At 42.2% G+C, this 17,808-nt stretch overlaps 1 protein-coding gene across 4 annotated transcripts in view; it reads right to left on the bottom strand.

The window, feature by feature from the left end:
* Nucleotides 1-17,808, bottom strand: part of cnot4b (CCR4-NOT transcription complex, subunit 4b) — a 143,711-nt gene that overhangs the window by 14,755 nt on the left and 111,148 nt on the right. For 2 of the 4 annotated variants that reach the window (XM_078568535.1, XM_078568536.1), the window contains exon 11: nucleotides 4,207-4,413. The exons of the other annotated variants lie outside the window; for them this stretch is intronic. In XM_078568535.1, the coding sequence (XP_078424661.1) occupies nucleotides 4,207-4,413 (207 nt within the window). The remainder of the gene's footprint in view (nucleotides 1-4,206; nucleotides 4,414-17,808) is intronic. 4 annotated transcript variants of the gene reach the window in all.

Raw genomic sequence — 17,808 nt, 5'->3', positions numbered from 1 at the left:
CAAACAGGATCAGACTTCTCCACACCAAAGCTCAGGTTTTCAATGTGGAAAGGGATGTGTTGCTGCATTAGAAAACATGCATAGCGGTCATCAATTCTGAAGTGTGTACACAGCACTGGGTGGGCGGTGGAATGCAAGAGGGTGAATCAATTCTCCCATCTGTCATTTCCAAAAAAAAAATCAATTTTAATTTTGCACAAACCACATTTTTCAACGGCATGTTGTAGAAACTTTAAGAGTAAATTTTAGGCAGTTTCTTACAGAATGATTCCATTTGTACCCTGATATTTTCCTGCTAAGCAACTTACATCTGGAGACAAGTGTTATAGTCCAACTATAGTTAAATGCAAAAAGGACAGATAGTAGGTTCTCAAAGGCAGACTTCTTGCTGCTCAGTCTTCTGGAACTCCGAACCATAAACAAACAACAATCGTTCAAAGGTGCTGTAATTTACTTTACAAAATCTCCATCCAGATGACTACTACAGGAGATTGCCAATAGCTCTACCAACTTCTGCAGCCCCAGTTACATACTCTTGTTTCTTGTTTGTTTACCTGAAATGCTGACAAACCTTTAAAGAGAGATACAGTTCAGTAATTTCTTTAATCCTTGTTCCACAAATTTCTCTCCACACCATTGAGAAGCTTCCTGTTCTGAGAATCTTAATGCACAGAAAGTGGTCATTTGGCCCATCAGGTCTATGCTATCTCTTTGAAAGAGCTATTCATTTAAGTTCCACTCTCCTCCCCTTCCCACCTAGCACCACAAGCTTCTCCTTTTCAAGTTTGTATCTAACTTCCTTTTCAAAGTGATTCATATTGAATTCTGAATGCGGGGAAGCTATTTTACTGGAGGAGAAATACCACCAAGGCTACTTTTGACCATACTATGATCTGCACAAGTCTGCATTCCATTTTTTTTATTCATTTACAGGATGTTGGGCATCGCTGACTAGGCCAGCATTTATTGCCCATCCCTAATTGCCCTTGAGGTGGTGGTGAGCTGCCTTCTTGAATCACTGCGGTCCCTGTGGTATAGATACACCCACAGTGACGTTAGGAAGGGAGTTCCAGGATTTTGACCTAATGACAGTGAAGGAATGGTGATATATTTCCAAGTTAGGGAACTTCCAGGTGGCGGTGTTCCCATGTGTCTGCTGCCTTTGTCCTTCTAAATGGTAGTGGTCGTGGGTTTGGAAGGCGCTGCCTAAGGAGCCTTGGTGAGTTCCTGCAGTAGATCTTGTAGATGATACACACTGCTGCTACTGTGCGTCGGGGGTGGAGGGAGTGAATGTTTGTGGAAGGGGGTGTCAATGAAGAGGCCTGCTTTGTGCTGGATGGTGTCAAGCTTCTTGAGTGTTGTTGGAGCTGCACTCATCCAGGCCAGTGGCGAGTATTCCATCTTCTGACTTGTGCCTTGTAGATGGTGGACAGGCTTTGGGGAGTCAAGAGGTGAGTTGTTCGCCACAGGGATCCTAGCCTCTGACCTGCTCCCATAGGCACTGTATTTATATGCTAGTCCAGTTCAGCTTCTGATCAATGGTAACCCCCAGGATGTTGATAGTGGGGGATTCAGCGATGGCAATGCCACTGAATGTCAAGGGGTGGTGCTTAGATTCTCTCTTGGAGATGGTCATTGCATGGCACGAATGTTACTTGGCACTTGTCAACCCAGCAGGGCTGAGTTTTGTAACTCCCGAGCTGGCCGAGTTTCTCCCCCTCAAACTCAGGTGTTGATGCCCAGTGCATTAACTCAGCACAAACCAAGAAATGAATCAGAGGCCTGTCTGACCCAGTTATCTATTTAATAATCACATGGAAAAGAGAACTCAACAAAACTGACTACTAGAGTGAAAAACTTGGAAATGCACTATGTAAAGGTCCAATATATTAGCCACTAGTCACATGTAGCTATTTGAGAATCCAGATTAGTAAATGAAAATGAATCAAACACTATTGAGGGTCCAATGGTCTCAATGCTCATTCATGGGTGGATCTGGTAAGTCTTATGATTCGAATCAACAGTTTCAGCAATCATGAGGAAGGCAAAGTACCACATGCAATTGCTGGAATAAAATCTAGAAGCTGCAATAACAAACTGCAGAATTCTAAACTTTGGTGAAAGAAGTTTAGTACTAAATGGGGTAGGTGTGCATTAAATAACAAAGTACTCTAACCTAGACTGTGTGTAAGATATTTTCTACTACAATTAGTGTAAGTGGTAAAAACAGTATCGCCAGTGCAACACCCATGCCTCATCAGCTATTCTGAGTGGGCAATACTGTCCAAAAAGATGAGATTCAGCTTATTTCTGACAAGCAATTTCCAGCAAACTTCAGCGTCTAAAGGGATCCCTGCACTTTACAAGAGCATTCAGGCAAGCGTGCAGTTAGTTGCCTTTAATGCCCTGTTTTCAAAACAGGGTCCAAAATGTTCAAGTCATTGACCTGAAACATTAAATCTGTTTCTTGCCACAGATGCTGCCTGATTTCCTGTGTAATTCCAGCATTTTATGGTTCAAAACAGTTACATTGGTACAAAATGATTTGCACAAAATGAAGGAGATTCATCTGAACGGTAGGCACAAAACAAGAGCCAAATAATTCACGAGCAACACACCCACTCATTGAATGAGAGAGTGAAGGAGCAAGACCCAGGTTAAAATGAAATACTACCACAGAAGGTAAACCGACTAAAATTGTCTTACCACACACAACTGGTACATTATTGGGAGAATGAGAAAGTGTGGCGGCTTATGGAAGCAACTATATTGCATAAAACACATGCTAAACAAAGCCATTCCAGTGGAAGCAACAAGTTTAAAACAGATTGGTACCTCAGTGTCCCAAAGCACTTCACAGCCAACAAAGTGTGATCAGTTTTGTGTTGTGGAAATACAGCAACCAATTTGCAAAGTCCCACAAACAGCAATGAGATAATGACGAGTGCATTGTTTTAGTGAATTGATCGAGGGATAAATGTTGGCCAGCACACTGGGAGAATTCCCCTACTTTGCTTTGAAATAGTACCACGGGAGCTTTTATGTCCACTTGAAAGGGCACTTGATGGGGTTTGGTTTTACTGGTCCTCTGAAAGATGGCGCAGCACACCCTCAGTAATGCACTCAGGTGTTAATCTTTTTTATGTGCTCAAGACTGTAGTGTGGGATTTGAAGCAATAACCCAATGTCCTTCTGGCTTAAAGTGCTACCATGAGCCATGGTTGACATCGCAAGCTTATTGAATGCACATCTTTCACTTGGTCTTTGGTGTCCTGCAGCCTCAATACCTTTACTTTTCCAGTAAGAAGGTGCTTTGTATGGAGAGCCTTAACCCAACATGACTAAATCCATAGACAACTTCCACACAATTTTTGTTTTTAGCCAGCTCTGCAAGTTTCCTGCAATTGTATAGGAAGACAGTTACAGAATTTATCTGAGGAATACTGTAGTTCAGTTCCAGTACCATCCATGGCTCAGTTCCAGTTTCTGACCACCTGGAAGTTACTAACAGTGTCAGCAGAGGGTTATTTACTGCATCAGAAACAACGTGTTATAGGGGAAAATGCACTTTAAGAGCATCTCACAGAATACTGATCCAGAATCTCTAACTGAATCGCTATTCCAACCAGTGGCAGACCTGTACCCAGCAGGCCTTTCACATCAACTCAAAATGCTGTCTTCAGACACAGTACAAAGTTTGGAAAGGCAAAGTCTGGAATTGTGTTGCAAAGTACTTCACACAGCTGAAGTGAGTGTGTGAATATTTCACACACCCGCTGTGACACTTCACTGTAATCATAGTTTTCAGAAACCTAACAGTGGAACTGAGTAATAGATTCAATGCGTCATGTGCTACAATTTACCCAAGTCTGAGTGACACAAACACTCTATTAACATGGGGATTCAGTCAGGACTGTCTTCAACCTGGTTCAACTCTGACTAGACACTTCCTAACATCAGAAATCATGTTTGCAAATAACAAAATAAAAAAAACCACTTCATTTGCTACAGCATTAGACAACTGATGCCAGTGACATCCAAAATCATGGATACAGATTCCAATTTCAAAATGAAAGGTCAAAAATCAGTGCTGATTCTATCAGTGTTATTTATTTGATTATAGTTCAAGTTTGAACCATTGGATCCAGACTGGGTCTGCACAGGGGTAAAGGAGTGAGCTGAATGGAGATGATCGGTTGGCCTCACCTGTTATAATTGCTGGGTCCATCCAGCCACTCCCACTCTCCCAGTTCAGGCTGGTGCTGTTGGCTGAGGTTGGTGCTGCATGGTTCACTGAAGAGCAGGAAGCAGCATTTGGTAGTCCCCCAAAATTGATGTTAATATTTGGTAACAGTGCCCGTAGACCATCCTGCCACTCTTTGACATTTAAACTTGCCACATTACTGCCGCTGTCTGAAAAAAATAAAATAAAATAAAAGGAAAAACAAAAATTAACTGGGCATTGCCAGATAAGTTTTGGATTTTACTGGTCTTGACTCCGTGCCACTTAAAGGGGTCTCACATTCACTAGTCTGCTCACATGTATTCAGCGACCCTGTCTACTTTGGGTTTGCACACATTCAATGGTGGCATTTCCATTCCTATTACTGGGGTCTTCATACTCGTTGTTTCTCTGCTCACTGAAGCAACTGTTTCAGTTTGGTACCAGCAGCCACTTGCTGACCCAGTCTCCATTCCATTGGGCTTATACATCCTTTGGATCCAGTCTCTATTCCAGCCACTGAGGTCCACGTACATTCCCTGGATCCCGTTCCTATTCCAGTCACCAAGGTCCATGCATATTCCCTGGATCCCGTCTCTATTTCAGACACTACGGTACACACATTCCCCGGAACCCATCTCTATTCCATCCATTGCGGTACACGCTCATTCCCTGGACCCCGTCTCTATTCCGGTCACTGGAGTTCACGCAAATTGCTCTGGCCCAGTGTGCATTCTAGCTTCCAAAATCCACATCTTCATAACCCTACCTGATGCCCAAATATAAGGATCCTTCCTCCAATTTAAAGCTTCTGTTGACTTAATCAGCAGACATCTGCAGCTCATTCATATGACAAAGCTATAGGCAAAGCAAAGTGGTCACATTTCAAAGACAATTTCAAAAGTTAAGGGGTTGCACTTTCCTGCATAAACTTCTGACTCTGCAGGTTTTAAGTGTGCATGTTCTACAAGGTTCATCCAAAACAGCTAATATCCGAGCCCACCCTTCATCTGTTAAGAGTACAATGTCACCGTGCTCAGGAAAATCAAATCACAGATCCAATAACTACCAGTTGTTTAAAGAGGGAGCAGGAAATCCAGCAGAAAATAAATTATCCGAGGTGATTAAAGAAAAATCTCTACCAGTTATGCACGTAATCAAAATTGTATTGCAGTTCCACTGACAAGGCCTGACAATGAATGGGAAGTTCTGCCTAATGATTTACATCATCTCCCACAGAAGAGAACAGGGATATGGGGCTTTGGAAATCCTACAGAAAAAAATCCAAATTTTAATTTATCTGAATTGTTTACAAATCGGGATGACAATCTCAGCACCAAATGAATACCAATTTATCACAGTTTAGCAACCTCAAGGTAGTTGTTGAGAATTTCATTTTCTCCGTGCAGTTCATCCATTCTACATACTTCTTCCCACCTTAGCTGTCGATTGGAAAGGGAGGGGAAGTACAGATCACACTGCTGGTGATGCACTAAGTGGCCAAGAGGTAACTACGTAAGCAATTAGGTGGTCGGTTTGCTTGGCCGTAACAACCAACAACACATTTATCACAATTATATCTCATTATTCCAGATGGTATTGAAACATACAAGATCCTGAGGGGACTTGACAGGCTGGATGCTGAAAAGATGTTTCCCCCTGTGGGAGACTCTAAAACTAGGGGACACAGTTTAAAAATAAGGGGCCTCCCATTTAAGATAGGGGTTAAGAAAAAAATTTTTCAGAGGATTGTCAACCTTTGGAACTCTCTTCCCCAGAGAGTAGCAGATACAGGGTCAATGAATATTTGAGGTAGATAGATTCTTGAATAAGAGAGTCAAAGGTTATTGGGGATAGGCAAAATGTGGAGCTGAGGCCACAATCAGATCAGCCATGATCTTATTGAATGGCAGAGCAGGCTCAAGGGGCCAAATGGCCTTCTGCTGTTCCTAATTCGTATGCTTGTATAAGAAATAATGCAAGTCAAAGAACACAATTTATTTTTAAAAATACATAAGATGTGGTCATTATGAGTGCTTAGTTTAAAGCTCATCACGTGTCAAACTGAACATTGAAAGGACAAAAAAAAGAAAGTTGAACGGAACACATTTTCAACAATTACAAGTTTGCAAAATGCTCCGCTGACATTTACAACCCTGCTTGAGCAGCTTTCAGAAAAATTGATGTTCTGTAGGTCAGCCAATAGCCTCTTAAAATAATTGCTGCCTGTACACGCTTACATTTACACACAGGCACTGAAGTTAATGCAGATGCAAGATGCAGCAAGGCTGCTGACAATGGTCGCCATCCGATTGGCCCAGGATGCAAAGGCTGCTGAGTAACTTGTTCAGGGTCCTACTGGCTCAATCGCAGTCTCCCCTGTCTTGCTAACCTGGCTAAAGGAGCTTTCCGTTGAGTTATGTTTTAAATTGCAAGTATGTAATACAGCCAAAGCTCAAGCATTTCTCATCAGAACAGAAGTATTGGCATTCCTATTTATCACTCTAACCAGTACAGTGGAATCAGAATAAGTCCTTACTCTTTGCTAGCCTTGTTGGCTGCCAATCCTGCCTACTCAGCATCCACCTTTCAAGTGGCACAAACCCTCTTTTCAAAGAAGGTCAGCTTGGTGAATCGGCAGAAATTAAGTAAATCTATGACGAGCCAAGCTATAAATGGCAATTTCACCAAGCCTAGTCGGCTGCGCTCTCAGTCAAGTTAGGTGGCTTTGGGTTCGAGTGTCATAACCAGGTGGATGAGTGCATACACTTCAACGAGCTTGAATTTTAAAAAGGTTTTAAATTGAAAGCAGCCCAAGACACTCCAAAAGGAGATGAGCACTGAAGAGTAAGAGTGTGCACTGCGATGAGATAAAAGCAGAGGGATTTAAAAAAGTTCTGGAGAGCAAGGCTGACACAATAAGAATTCAGCTGTAATTCTTGTGCATGGGATTAAGGACTAGAGGAGAGGTTAGGACATTAGGTTGGTGGAGCTTGCAGAGCAGAGGTGAGGCAAAACTAAAGGAAATGGGAGGTAAAGAATTTTGAAGTGTGTTGGGGAAAATGGGTGCCAGTGAGGACTGGATGCTGGGCGAGTAGGACCAGGTATGGAAGTGTGGGTTATGGATTTGGACAAGAAGTCTGGGGTGACTTGGAGGTGGCAGAGGGTGGAGTTTGGGAGCCAGTAGAAAAGTACAGTCTGGCAAGTAACAAAAGTGTGAACAGGAGTTTGTGTTCACATGGGCGAGGTTAAGAGGGAGGGCTGCATTGGTTTTCAGATGGAATGTTACACTGCAATGATGTCTGCCTTTTCTCGTGGCTCCAGTGATCCTGTGGCAAGACATTCTCCCAGTGTCCTTTGCCCTTCCACTTTCTAGTCTGCGATTGTTTCCCATTTTCACCGAGAAGTGCTGATTCATGCTTCTGTACAGTTTCACAGACACCAGAAAGAACCCAAATTGTTATTAATCACATGCAGGCCAATGAAGTCAGGTTATTTGCTCATAGCTGTCTGGATCCTTATTGATTCAACCCCCAGAGAATCATTTTCCAATTAGAGACAGTCGACAAGAGTAGGAATGGGATTATAGTTGATTTTTCCCTTCACTTGTGAAGAGCAGTGAAGCCAATTGTTGTAATAACCTGCTGCACTGGCCAAGATCAGCCAACATGACTCAGACTGGTAACTGAACCTCCTTTCGCATAACTCAGCAATATACCAGACGATGCACCTGGCAAAGGGCTGAGGGGGCGGGGAGCAGAGTGTGTGTCATATTAACTGCCTTGAGCAGATGGTTGACACCTTGTGGCGCCTTTGAGTTATTTATACTTCACAGTGAGCTCGAGATTGGAACAGAATGATTTCTAACCCTGGAAAATATGCTGCAGGAATTAAATGTGTGGTGTTTGTGATTGGCAAAAGGAAGGGTGTGTTATACTTAAATACAAGGCTAGTTTTAAAAAATTACCCATTTAAATGCACCTTTAAAATAAGGTCAAGATATCCTGAGTAGCCAGTTAAAATATCAGCATAGATGTAGATGAAGCAGGCTTGTTACTGCACCACTGACTGCAGTTCTCCTGTTAGATTGGAAGTTCCATTAAAAATCAATACTTTTTTGAAACAAGTGAAGTCCAACACCAGTGCGTGCATACATCAATATGCATTCAACTAAATGAGTATGACAACTGTAATGGCCAAATTAAATGTAGGATTCAGCAGAGATTGCACTCCTGGCCTTGCGATTTTTTTTGAGGGAGACTTCCTGCTTCACCACCACCTGGGCTTTTTCCAAAACTCCAACCACAGACAATGCATCATGTCCCATACATGGCTTGAAAACATTATTAGGGAAACTGCAACAAAGCCTAGATATTTAAGATAATTAAACTGTACTGATGGAGGAAACTCAGAGGTAGAAATTTGAAGAATCCCCTTTAAACTTCAACCAAAAGCTCCTGATCAGCATGTGGTCTGAGTGAAAGTCTAATGGCACAGTTGAATGATGTTGTGTGGAGGAGGGGGCGAGAGCCTGCGAACATTCATTCCACCATCACCATGTATGTTCTGAAGCTGTTTAATGTCAGTGTCAGGTAGCCAATGAAATGCTAAAAACCATGAGAAACTGCTATTGGATCTTCTGCATCGAATCATTCAACTACGAGCAAAACAGCTCTCTCCAACTCATCCAGCCACAGAATTCACTCCATCTACTTTATTTACACAGACACTTGCTCAGAGTCTGAGCCCTGAATGAGATAACTTTTGGAAACAAGCATTTTTCTGAATTCAAACCACCTTTGAAATAAAGGGTGCACGAAACAGGTCAAGTTAAATGTAGGTGAACTACCCCACTACTTTGCACATTTTGCTCATGTTGTGATCGAGGACATGGTTAGGGCTGTTGAAGTAACGGTTATTCAGCAATAAGAACATAAGAAATAGCAGGAGGAGAGCTTGCTGGGGAGCTCAGGAGGCAGAAATGGATCATTAACTTGGTGCTTCTGGCTGAAGATGGTTGCAAATGCTTCAGCCTTCTCATCTGCACTGATGTGCTGGGCTCCCCCATCATTGAGGATGGTATTTATGGAGCTGCCTCCTCCAGTTTAATTGTCCACTACCGTTCATGACTGGGTGTGGCAGGACTGCAGGGCTTAGATCTTATCTGTTGGTTGTGGGATTGCTTAGCTCTTTCTATTGCATGCTGCTTCCGCTGTATGCCTGCTGCTACTTGGATGTGCCCTCTTGCAGAAATGCATTTAACCACAATCTCCCACACCCACTCCATGCAGACTGTTGAGGTGGTCTTGCCACAACTGGTAATTCTAGGATACAGGTACTGTACTAGCAACTAACATTTCAGAACTGCATCAGGGGATTGGACCAGGTAATGAAGTTTTAAATTTCCCCAGCATCAGTCCTCAGGTAGGCTGCTATACTATTGCTCTTACAATGGATTGATTCAAACTATTGTCGTCTTGTGATTATTGTACTGAGTGGCCTTTTGGCATTGTATCCTCACTCGGTTACCAGCATTGTTTAGAATGGCCAAAGGATCTGAGCTGAACAGCATTCAACCACTTAATCTGCTAACTAAAATTTAATTCAAGGGTGGCCTTAGTTTTTAAACTGGTGACAATTGGTATGATAACTTTTGTAGGTGAATTGGGAATAGGAAGTTCTCTGGGTAAGAAACTTAAATGTGTTGTGTGGAGATCTCATTCGTTACCCTTATTTGATCCAGTATGTGTTTTGTTTTGATGATGCTGTGATTGGAGTAAGTGGAGATTTCTTTCAATGTTGGTTCATCTAGTAAAGTGGCTAGCTGCTATCAGTCGAGATAGGTGCTGGTGTTTGTAGTGTCCACAGTATCTACTATAATGTACATAATTTCTCAGTTCTCTCCTTTAGAATACATTGTCTAAATTTCTACGGTGGGTTTGAGGAGTGGGAAACGATCATTTGTACCATTAAGTACATTCCATCCAGAGACTATGTACTATTGTAGATTCGCCCCCCTCCCCCCACGACACCCTACTCCCTCCTTGAGACATAGTTAGGTCTCCAATACTGTAATATTGCACCTATTTGAATGGGTTTCGAGATTTGGAAAGCTGTAAGACTGCAGCATATATTTCTACTGCCATCTCTGTGACCTTGTCCCCAAGCAAATTCAAAATCCTGCTGCTTAATGATTCAGCAAGTAGGCTTGATTGGCATGGGGATACTTCCATCAATTGACTGACAAGTAGTAAAGCTGCTAGCCTGCCTGTCATGCTTCTTACCAACTCTTTGCCTACCTCTCGAATCGTCAGTATTTTCCATTACTTGAAGGATAGTTGAGCATCCTAAGACTTTAACACAGACATTATTTATACAGTCTGGTTGAATTAGTTATTTTGAAAAATTTATGATAGGTGACTTCAGTCCTGGTTAGGGATCGTTTTCTGTTTAAAGTATATTTCTGAAATTCATTGGGTTTAATATGTTAGCATGGATGAAGGAACTGGTTCATTTAAAAAAAATTTATTCTTTCACAGGGTGTCGCTGGCTTGGTCAGCATTTGTTACCCATCACTAATTGCCCTCGAGGAGGTGGTGGTGAGCTGCTGCCTTGAGCCACTGCAGTCCACATGATGTAGGTACACCCACAGTGCTGTTAGGGAGAGAGTGCCAGGATTTTGACCCAGCAATAGTGAAGGAATGGCAATGTAGCTCCAAGTCAGGATGGTGAGTGGCTTGTTGGGGAACTTGCAGATTGTGCTTTCCCATGCATCTGCTGTCCATGTCCTTTGTTGTGGTAAAGTTGCAGGTTTGGAAGGTGCTGTCAAAGGAGCTTTGGTGAGCTGCTGCAGTATGCATATTGTAGATGGTACACACTGTTGCCACTTTGCGTCAGTGATGGAGGGAGTGAATGTTTAAAGTGGTGGATGGGATGCCAATCAAGTGGGCTGTTTTGTCCTGGATGGCGTCGAGTTTCTTGAGTGTTGTTGGAGCTGCACTCATCCAGGCAAGTGGAAAGTGTTCCATCACACTCCTGACTTGTGCCTTATAGGTGGTGGACAGGCTTTGGGGAGTCAGGAGGTGAGTTACTGCCAGAATGTTGATAATGAGGGATGCAGCGATGATAATGCCGTTGAATGTCAAAGGGAGATAGTTAGATTCTCTCTTGTTGGAAATGGTTATTTCCTGCACTTGTATGACATGAATGTTACTTGCCTCTTATCAGCCCAAGCCTGAATGTTGTCCAGGTCTTGATGCATACAGACATGGACTACATCATCATCTGAGGAGTAACAAATGGTGAACATTGTGCAATCATCAGCAAACATCCCCACTTCTGATCTTATGATGGAAAGAAGATCATTGATGAAGCAGCTGAAGATGATTGGGCTTAGGAAACTACCCTGAGGAACTCCTGCAGTGATGTCCTGGAACTGAGGTGATTGACTGTCAACAACCACAACCATCTTCCTTTGTGTTAGGTATGACTCCAACAAGTGGAGATTTTTTCCCTGATTCCCATTGACTCCAGTTTTGCTCAGATTCCTTGATGCCACATTTGGTCAAAGGCTGTCTTGATGTCAATAGCAGTCACTCTTACCTCACCTCTGGAGTTTCAGATCTATTTGAACTGTGGGAAATAGATGGCATCACAATTCTAGATTAGTGTCCTACCAAAGTTGGGAGATCAATCTGAACTGTATACCACGGATGAATTACTGGTGGATGCAAGTCTGCTTTGACTTGCTGAGGAGATGGATTCCAGAGTATTAGCAAAATTACATGTAGAGCTGTCTCAGGATTAGGAAAGCAAAAAGTGGAACAATTGATAAATCAGGGGCATCCAAAACTAAAATGAATATTCATGTAGAATGCAGGAAAGAAATTTAGGGAACCACAGACATTGATTAAAATCAGAAGATCAAGCTGCAATAACAGTGGCAAAACATGGCATACAACCTGAAGCCTTCAAGGAAATAAAGGGGCACAGGAATGAAGTGTTGAGTGAGGGGCGAATTGTGACCTCTTATACACCCCTTCCTCTATTCGTTCCGCCATTTGAGCCATGCCTTCAGTTTCCTTGGGCACACGGTTATGATTTTTTTTTGCTAAGTCCCTCCATCTCCAAGATCCTCCTTAAAATCCACATCTTCTTGGCAACTCTTGCAGTCACCTCTCCTAACATCTCCTTCGGCCTGGCATCCACTTGTGCCACTAATGCCTATGAAGTGCTTCAAAGGATGTTTTATCTGCACTCCTGGGATCTGCCTCTTTCTCATGCCACATTTTTAGCTCGTGGCAACCCCATCTGCCAGATTTTCCATGTTTCCCCCATTTCCCCTGCTATTCTACTTGTAGCCATTTACACTCTGGACCCATCTCTTGTTTCTATAATTGTTTCATTATCACTAACTTTTGCCTTGCACCATCATTCCTTTTGTCATTTATAACTTTTGCTCCGCTTTTTCTGCTGGCCCTGCATTTGCTTAAAAGCTCTTCATCTCCAATATTTTCTAGTTCTGATTAAAGATCATCAACATAAGACGTCAACTCAGATACTGCCCGACCTGCTGAGCACGTCCAGCATTTTCTGTTTTTATCAGAGATGGTTTACTTCAATTTTCAAAAAGGTGTCTGACAAAATTCCTTACGAGAGTTAGGAAGAGAGTTTAAGCTGATAGAATAATTGAACAGATTGAGAAATAGCTTGGCAACAGGAGATGCAATAAATGGAAAATGCTGTGCCTGAAGGAAACCTAGCCATGGAATTTCAAGCACTCAGCTTTGACAGACTAGCAATTTACAATATTTTTGAATCATATGGAACAGGACATTGTTAATGATATTACATTTACGGATAACAAAGCACAGTGGGAGGTTAACAGGCAGAAAGATGGACAATCTTCAGAGAGGCTTGGGATTAATTATGTAGATAGGCTGAATATGACAGATGGATTTTAATGTTCATACACAAGTAATAGTAAATATCTGTGTAAGATGAAAGCATCCAGTACTGCCACCGTCCATTTTAAATGCAGGGTCTCAAGACTCCCAGGGCAATCAAGAGGATGACCATTACAAATTCTGAAACACAAATGGGATTTTCAATCTAATTCTGCAGAAATAAAGTAGACTGTGCTTTGAGGTCATGCTGATAACATAGTTCAAAAACACCTTTTAGACATACTTCATTTGGTTCTGTTGCACTTCCAATTTAAAAAGGCATGAGCGCATTCAACAGCAAAAGGGAATGATGGAAAAGGCAAGTAGCAGACAGAGATTTATACATCATAGTGCCCCTCTTTGAACCCTTTGCGCTCTGAGTCCTACTGACAACAGAAGTTACTGATAGAGACTCAACCACAGTTGCGAAGTAACAGGTACACAAACTGAAGGAATTTATTTCAACCCACAGGGGGAATTTTCCACATTGATGAGTTGAGCAATGTGTAGTGATGTCCTCCTGTAACTGGACCTCCTGTCTGGTGTGCAAACACATGCTAAATTAACATGCTGAGTTGGACACAGGGCAAGAAACAGAGGGTCAGGCACAGGCGTAAAGCGACAAAGTAAGATGTAATTGCGTGTCACCCAGTCCTTCTCCTCCAACTCTGTCTTGTACACACCTTCACTTTCCCATTATCTACCCTTGGCTGTGCACCTCCCTCACACTCGCTGAGTGCTTAGCTGCTCTTGTACATCCCTTCCTCACGTCATTAGTTTAAAACAACATTGGTGAAGGTGGCTGGAGCCACCAGAAGGTGTATCAGAGTGCCATTAGAGCATGCCCAAGGCGGCCAGGAAATAGCTTAGCAATGCAATGTCTGTGGGCTGACACAAAGAATACAGTCAGCATGCACGGTCTTAGCTTGCGTGTTTATAAACATTTTGCATGTGCCACTGAGCATGTGGAAACAAACCCCTGTATGCTTTGTAACCATAGTTTGCCAAATTCAAAACCTGCCCCTGTCTGCTTACAACTCTTGAAAGTTGTCTCAAATGAGAAATTTTCAAACATGTATGTGTGCAATATTAAACATAATCTACAAGGAAGGAACAGGAAGATCCTGGTGACACATGGAAGGAAGGTCAATCACCTGCTGACACTCAAGCGCACCCATGAAAAGTGCCTACTTTAGGGGTTTTGGATGATGGCTGTATTCCAGCAAAAAGCACAGAACCTTTAGAGTACAAAGGGGGAGGACCAAAATAAAATGCTCAGAGAAGGTTCCCCATCACTCAATCTGCACCTTTGCCACTTCACTGTTTTAAAGGTTTGTGACGAACATAAGAAATATTTGCTTAAGTAAGTCATACTACTCCTCCAGCCCTTTTCACCATCCAATAAGATCATGGCTGAACTTATACATCAACTCCACTTTCTTGTCCCAACCACATATTCCTGGATTCCCTTAGATCAATAGGTTTTTGGGGACTCGGTCTCGAATATACTCACGGACTGAGCGTCTACAGTCTTTGTGGTATAGAGTTCCAAAGATTCACAGCCCATCGAGAGGGGTTTCTCGTCATCTTAATCCTAAATGGCTGACCTCTTATCCTGAAACTATGACACCCAGTTCTAGACTCCCAGGCCAGGGGTAACAGTCTTTCAGAGGGCTTGGAAGGACAGATTTTATGTTGCATTGAGATCACCCAGCATCCTTCTAAACTCTGGAGAATATTGGCCCTCTCTTCTCATTCTCTCCTCACATCCCAGGAATCAATCTAGTGACCTTTCATTCCACCTCCTCGAAAGGAAAGTACATCCTTCCTTTGGCAAGGAGACCAAGCTGTACATGCTACTCCAGGTGTGGCCTCACCAAAGTCCTAGATAATTGAAGGAAGACTTGCTTACACTTATGCTTCAACCCAACACAAGACAGATCTTCCTATATTTTACCTTGCTAATTGCTTGCTTCAATTGCATTTTAACTTTGAGATTCATGTAAAATGGCCCCAAAATTCTTCTGAATACCAAGATTTATTCATCTCACCTAAAAAAAATTTCTTTTTCATCCATCCTATCCAAAATAGGTAATTTCACACTTTCCCCAAATGCTAGCTTCTTGTCCAATCACTGTCTATATCCTTTCAGGTCATCCCCACATCTTACTTTCCCACCTAGCTTTGTATTAGTAGAAAACTTGGATCAATTACAAGAGGGGGCTGGGTTCAAGTTACTGAAAAATACCATAAATAACTGAAGGCCAGGTAACAATCCTTGTGACACTCCATGAATTACACCCCACCATCCCAAAAAAATGACCTGCTTATTTCTACTCTCAGCCAAACAAATCTCAATCCATGCTAATATTACCCACAACCTCATGAGCCCTAAATCTATGTAGCAATCTCCTGCGTGGCACTTTATGAATGCCTTTTGAAAATACTGGTTCCCTCATTTATTTTTATAGTTACACCATCAAAAAAAATCAAATCTCCCCTTCATAAAATGGTTTTGAATCAGTGATTTTCCAAATGCCTCTGCCACATCCTAATAGATTCAAGCATTATCCCTAGCGATGTCAGGCTAGCTAGCCCATTTCCCCCCGTTTTCTCTCCGTGTGTCTACTGAACAGCAAGGTTCCATTTGCAACCTTCTAATCAACAAGGATCCTTCTAGAACCTAGGAAACTCTGAAAAAATCAATGCATCTACAATCTCTGCAGTCACGTCTTTTAAAAGCCTAGGTTTAGCCCATCAGGTGAACATTTTCCAGCTTTTGGTCCCATTAATTTTCTAGTGCTTTTTCTTTAGTATCATTAATGAGCTTTTGCTCAGTTGACAAAAAGCACGATGCATGGATATGTTCTGTTTGAAAAGGACAGGGCCATGTGAGTGAATATATGTAGCTTCGAACACAGGTAAGTGAGGCACACTGTGAGCCCAACTAAATCTTAAATTGGTTGTTCGGGTAATTCTTAGTGCAATCAGCATTGTTTAGTAAGTGCTGTTCAATTACACTAAGTTCCTAACTCTCATTAAACCCTCAATACCTCACAATTTGGAATGTTGCATGTCCTCTACTTTGAGGACAAATACAAGGTATTTTTTCAACATCCCTGCTATTTCCTTATTTTCTATTAGCATGTCTCCTATCTTCCTAAGGGAGAGCAATCCCAAGATTGCTCCCACTAATCTTTGCCGTTTTACATATCTGTGAATACTCTTAAGCTGTTTCTATAGGAACACGAACAGGAGTAGGCCATTCAGCCCATCAAGCATGCTCCACTGTTCAATTCGATAATGGCTGATCATCTACCTCAATGCCACTTTCCTGTGCTATGTCCATATCCCTTGATGTCATTAGCCTCCAGAAATCTATTGATTGACCTTCTACAGCCCTTGAGGGTAGAGAATTTCAAACATTCATCACCCTCTGAGTGAAGAAATTCCTCTTCATCTGTCTTAAATGGCCTACCCTTTATCCTGAGATTATGTCCCTGGTTTCAGACTCACCAGCCAGGGGAAACATCTTATCTACATCCACCCTGTCATGTCCTACAAGAACTTACTAAGTTTCAATGAGGTCACCCCTCATTCTTCGAAGCTCAAGGGAATACAGACCCAGCCTGCTCAATCTCTCCTCACAAAACAATCCCACCATCCCAGAGGTTAATCTGGTGAACGCCCATTGCACTCCCTCTATAGCAAGTATATCCCTCCTTCGATAAGGGGACGAAAACTGTACACAATACTCCAATGAGGTCTCACCAAGGCTCTATACAACTGCAGCACCTGTACTCAACTCCTGTACTCAAGTTCCCTTGTGACGAAGGGCAACATACCGTTCATCTTCTGAATTGCTTGCTGCACCTGTATGCTAACTTTTAGTGGCTCCAGAACAAGGGCACCCAGGTCTCTTTGGACACCTGCACTTCCCAATCTCTCACCATTTAAGAAATATTCTGCCTGTTTTTCTCTATTAAAGTGAATAACTTCACACTTATTCACATTATATTCCATCTGCCATGTTCTAGCTCATTGATTTAGCCTGTCCAAGTCCTCTTGAAGCCTCCTTGCATCCTCCTCACAACTTAAGTTCCCACCCAGTTTGGTACATTTGGAAATATTACAATTAGTCCCCACATCCAAATCATTTCTATAGATTGTGAACAGCTGTGGACCTAGCACTGAGCTTTGCAGCGCCTGACGACAGCTCGCCATCCTGAGAATGATCCGTTTACTCCTACTCTTTGTCTGATATCCAATTCTCAATCCACACAAGTATATTTTATATTATTATTTTATATATCTAATTTTATTTACTCACCGCCTGTGTGGGACCTTATCAAAAGCCTTCTGAAAATCCAAAAACACTACATCCACTGGTTCTCCTTTATCAATGCTGCTTGTCAAACATGATTTCCCTTTCATAAATCCATGTTGACTCTACCCAATTTTACTATTCTTTTCTAAATGTCCAGTTATCACATCCTTTATAATAGATTCTAATATTTTCCCTAATACTGAAGGAAAACTAACAGGTCTGTAGCTCTTCGTTCTCCTTCTTCCTTCCTTAAATAGTGGGGTTAGAAATTTGCTACTTTCCAGTCCACAGGAGCCTTTCCAGAATATAAAGAA

This window comes from Cetorhinus maximus, chromosome 22 (assembly GCF_964194155.1).
Source record: "Cetorhinus maximus chromosome 22, sCetMax3.hap1.1, whole genome shotgun sequence".
NCBI classification, from domain to species: domain Eukaryota; kingdom Metazoa; phylum Chordata; class Chondrichthyes; order Lamniformes; family Cetorhinidae; genus Cetorhinus; species Cetorhinus maximus.
The sequence above is the reverse complement of the archived record's forward strand: the minus strand, read 5'-3'. Positions and strand labels throughout refer to the sequence as shown.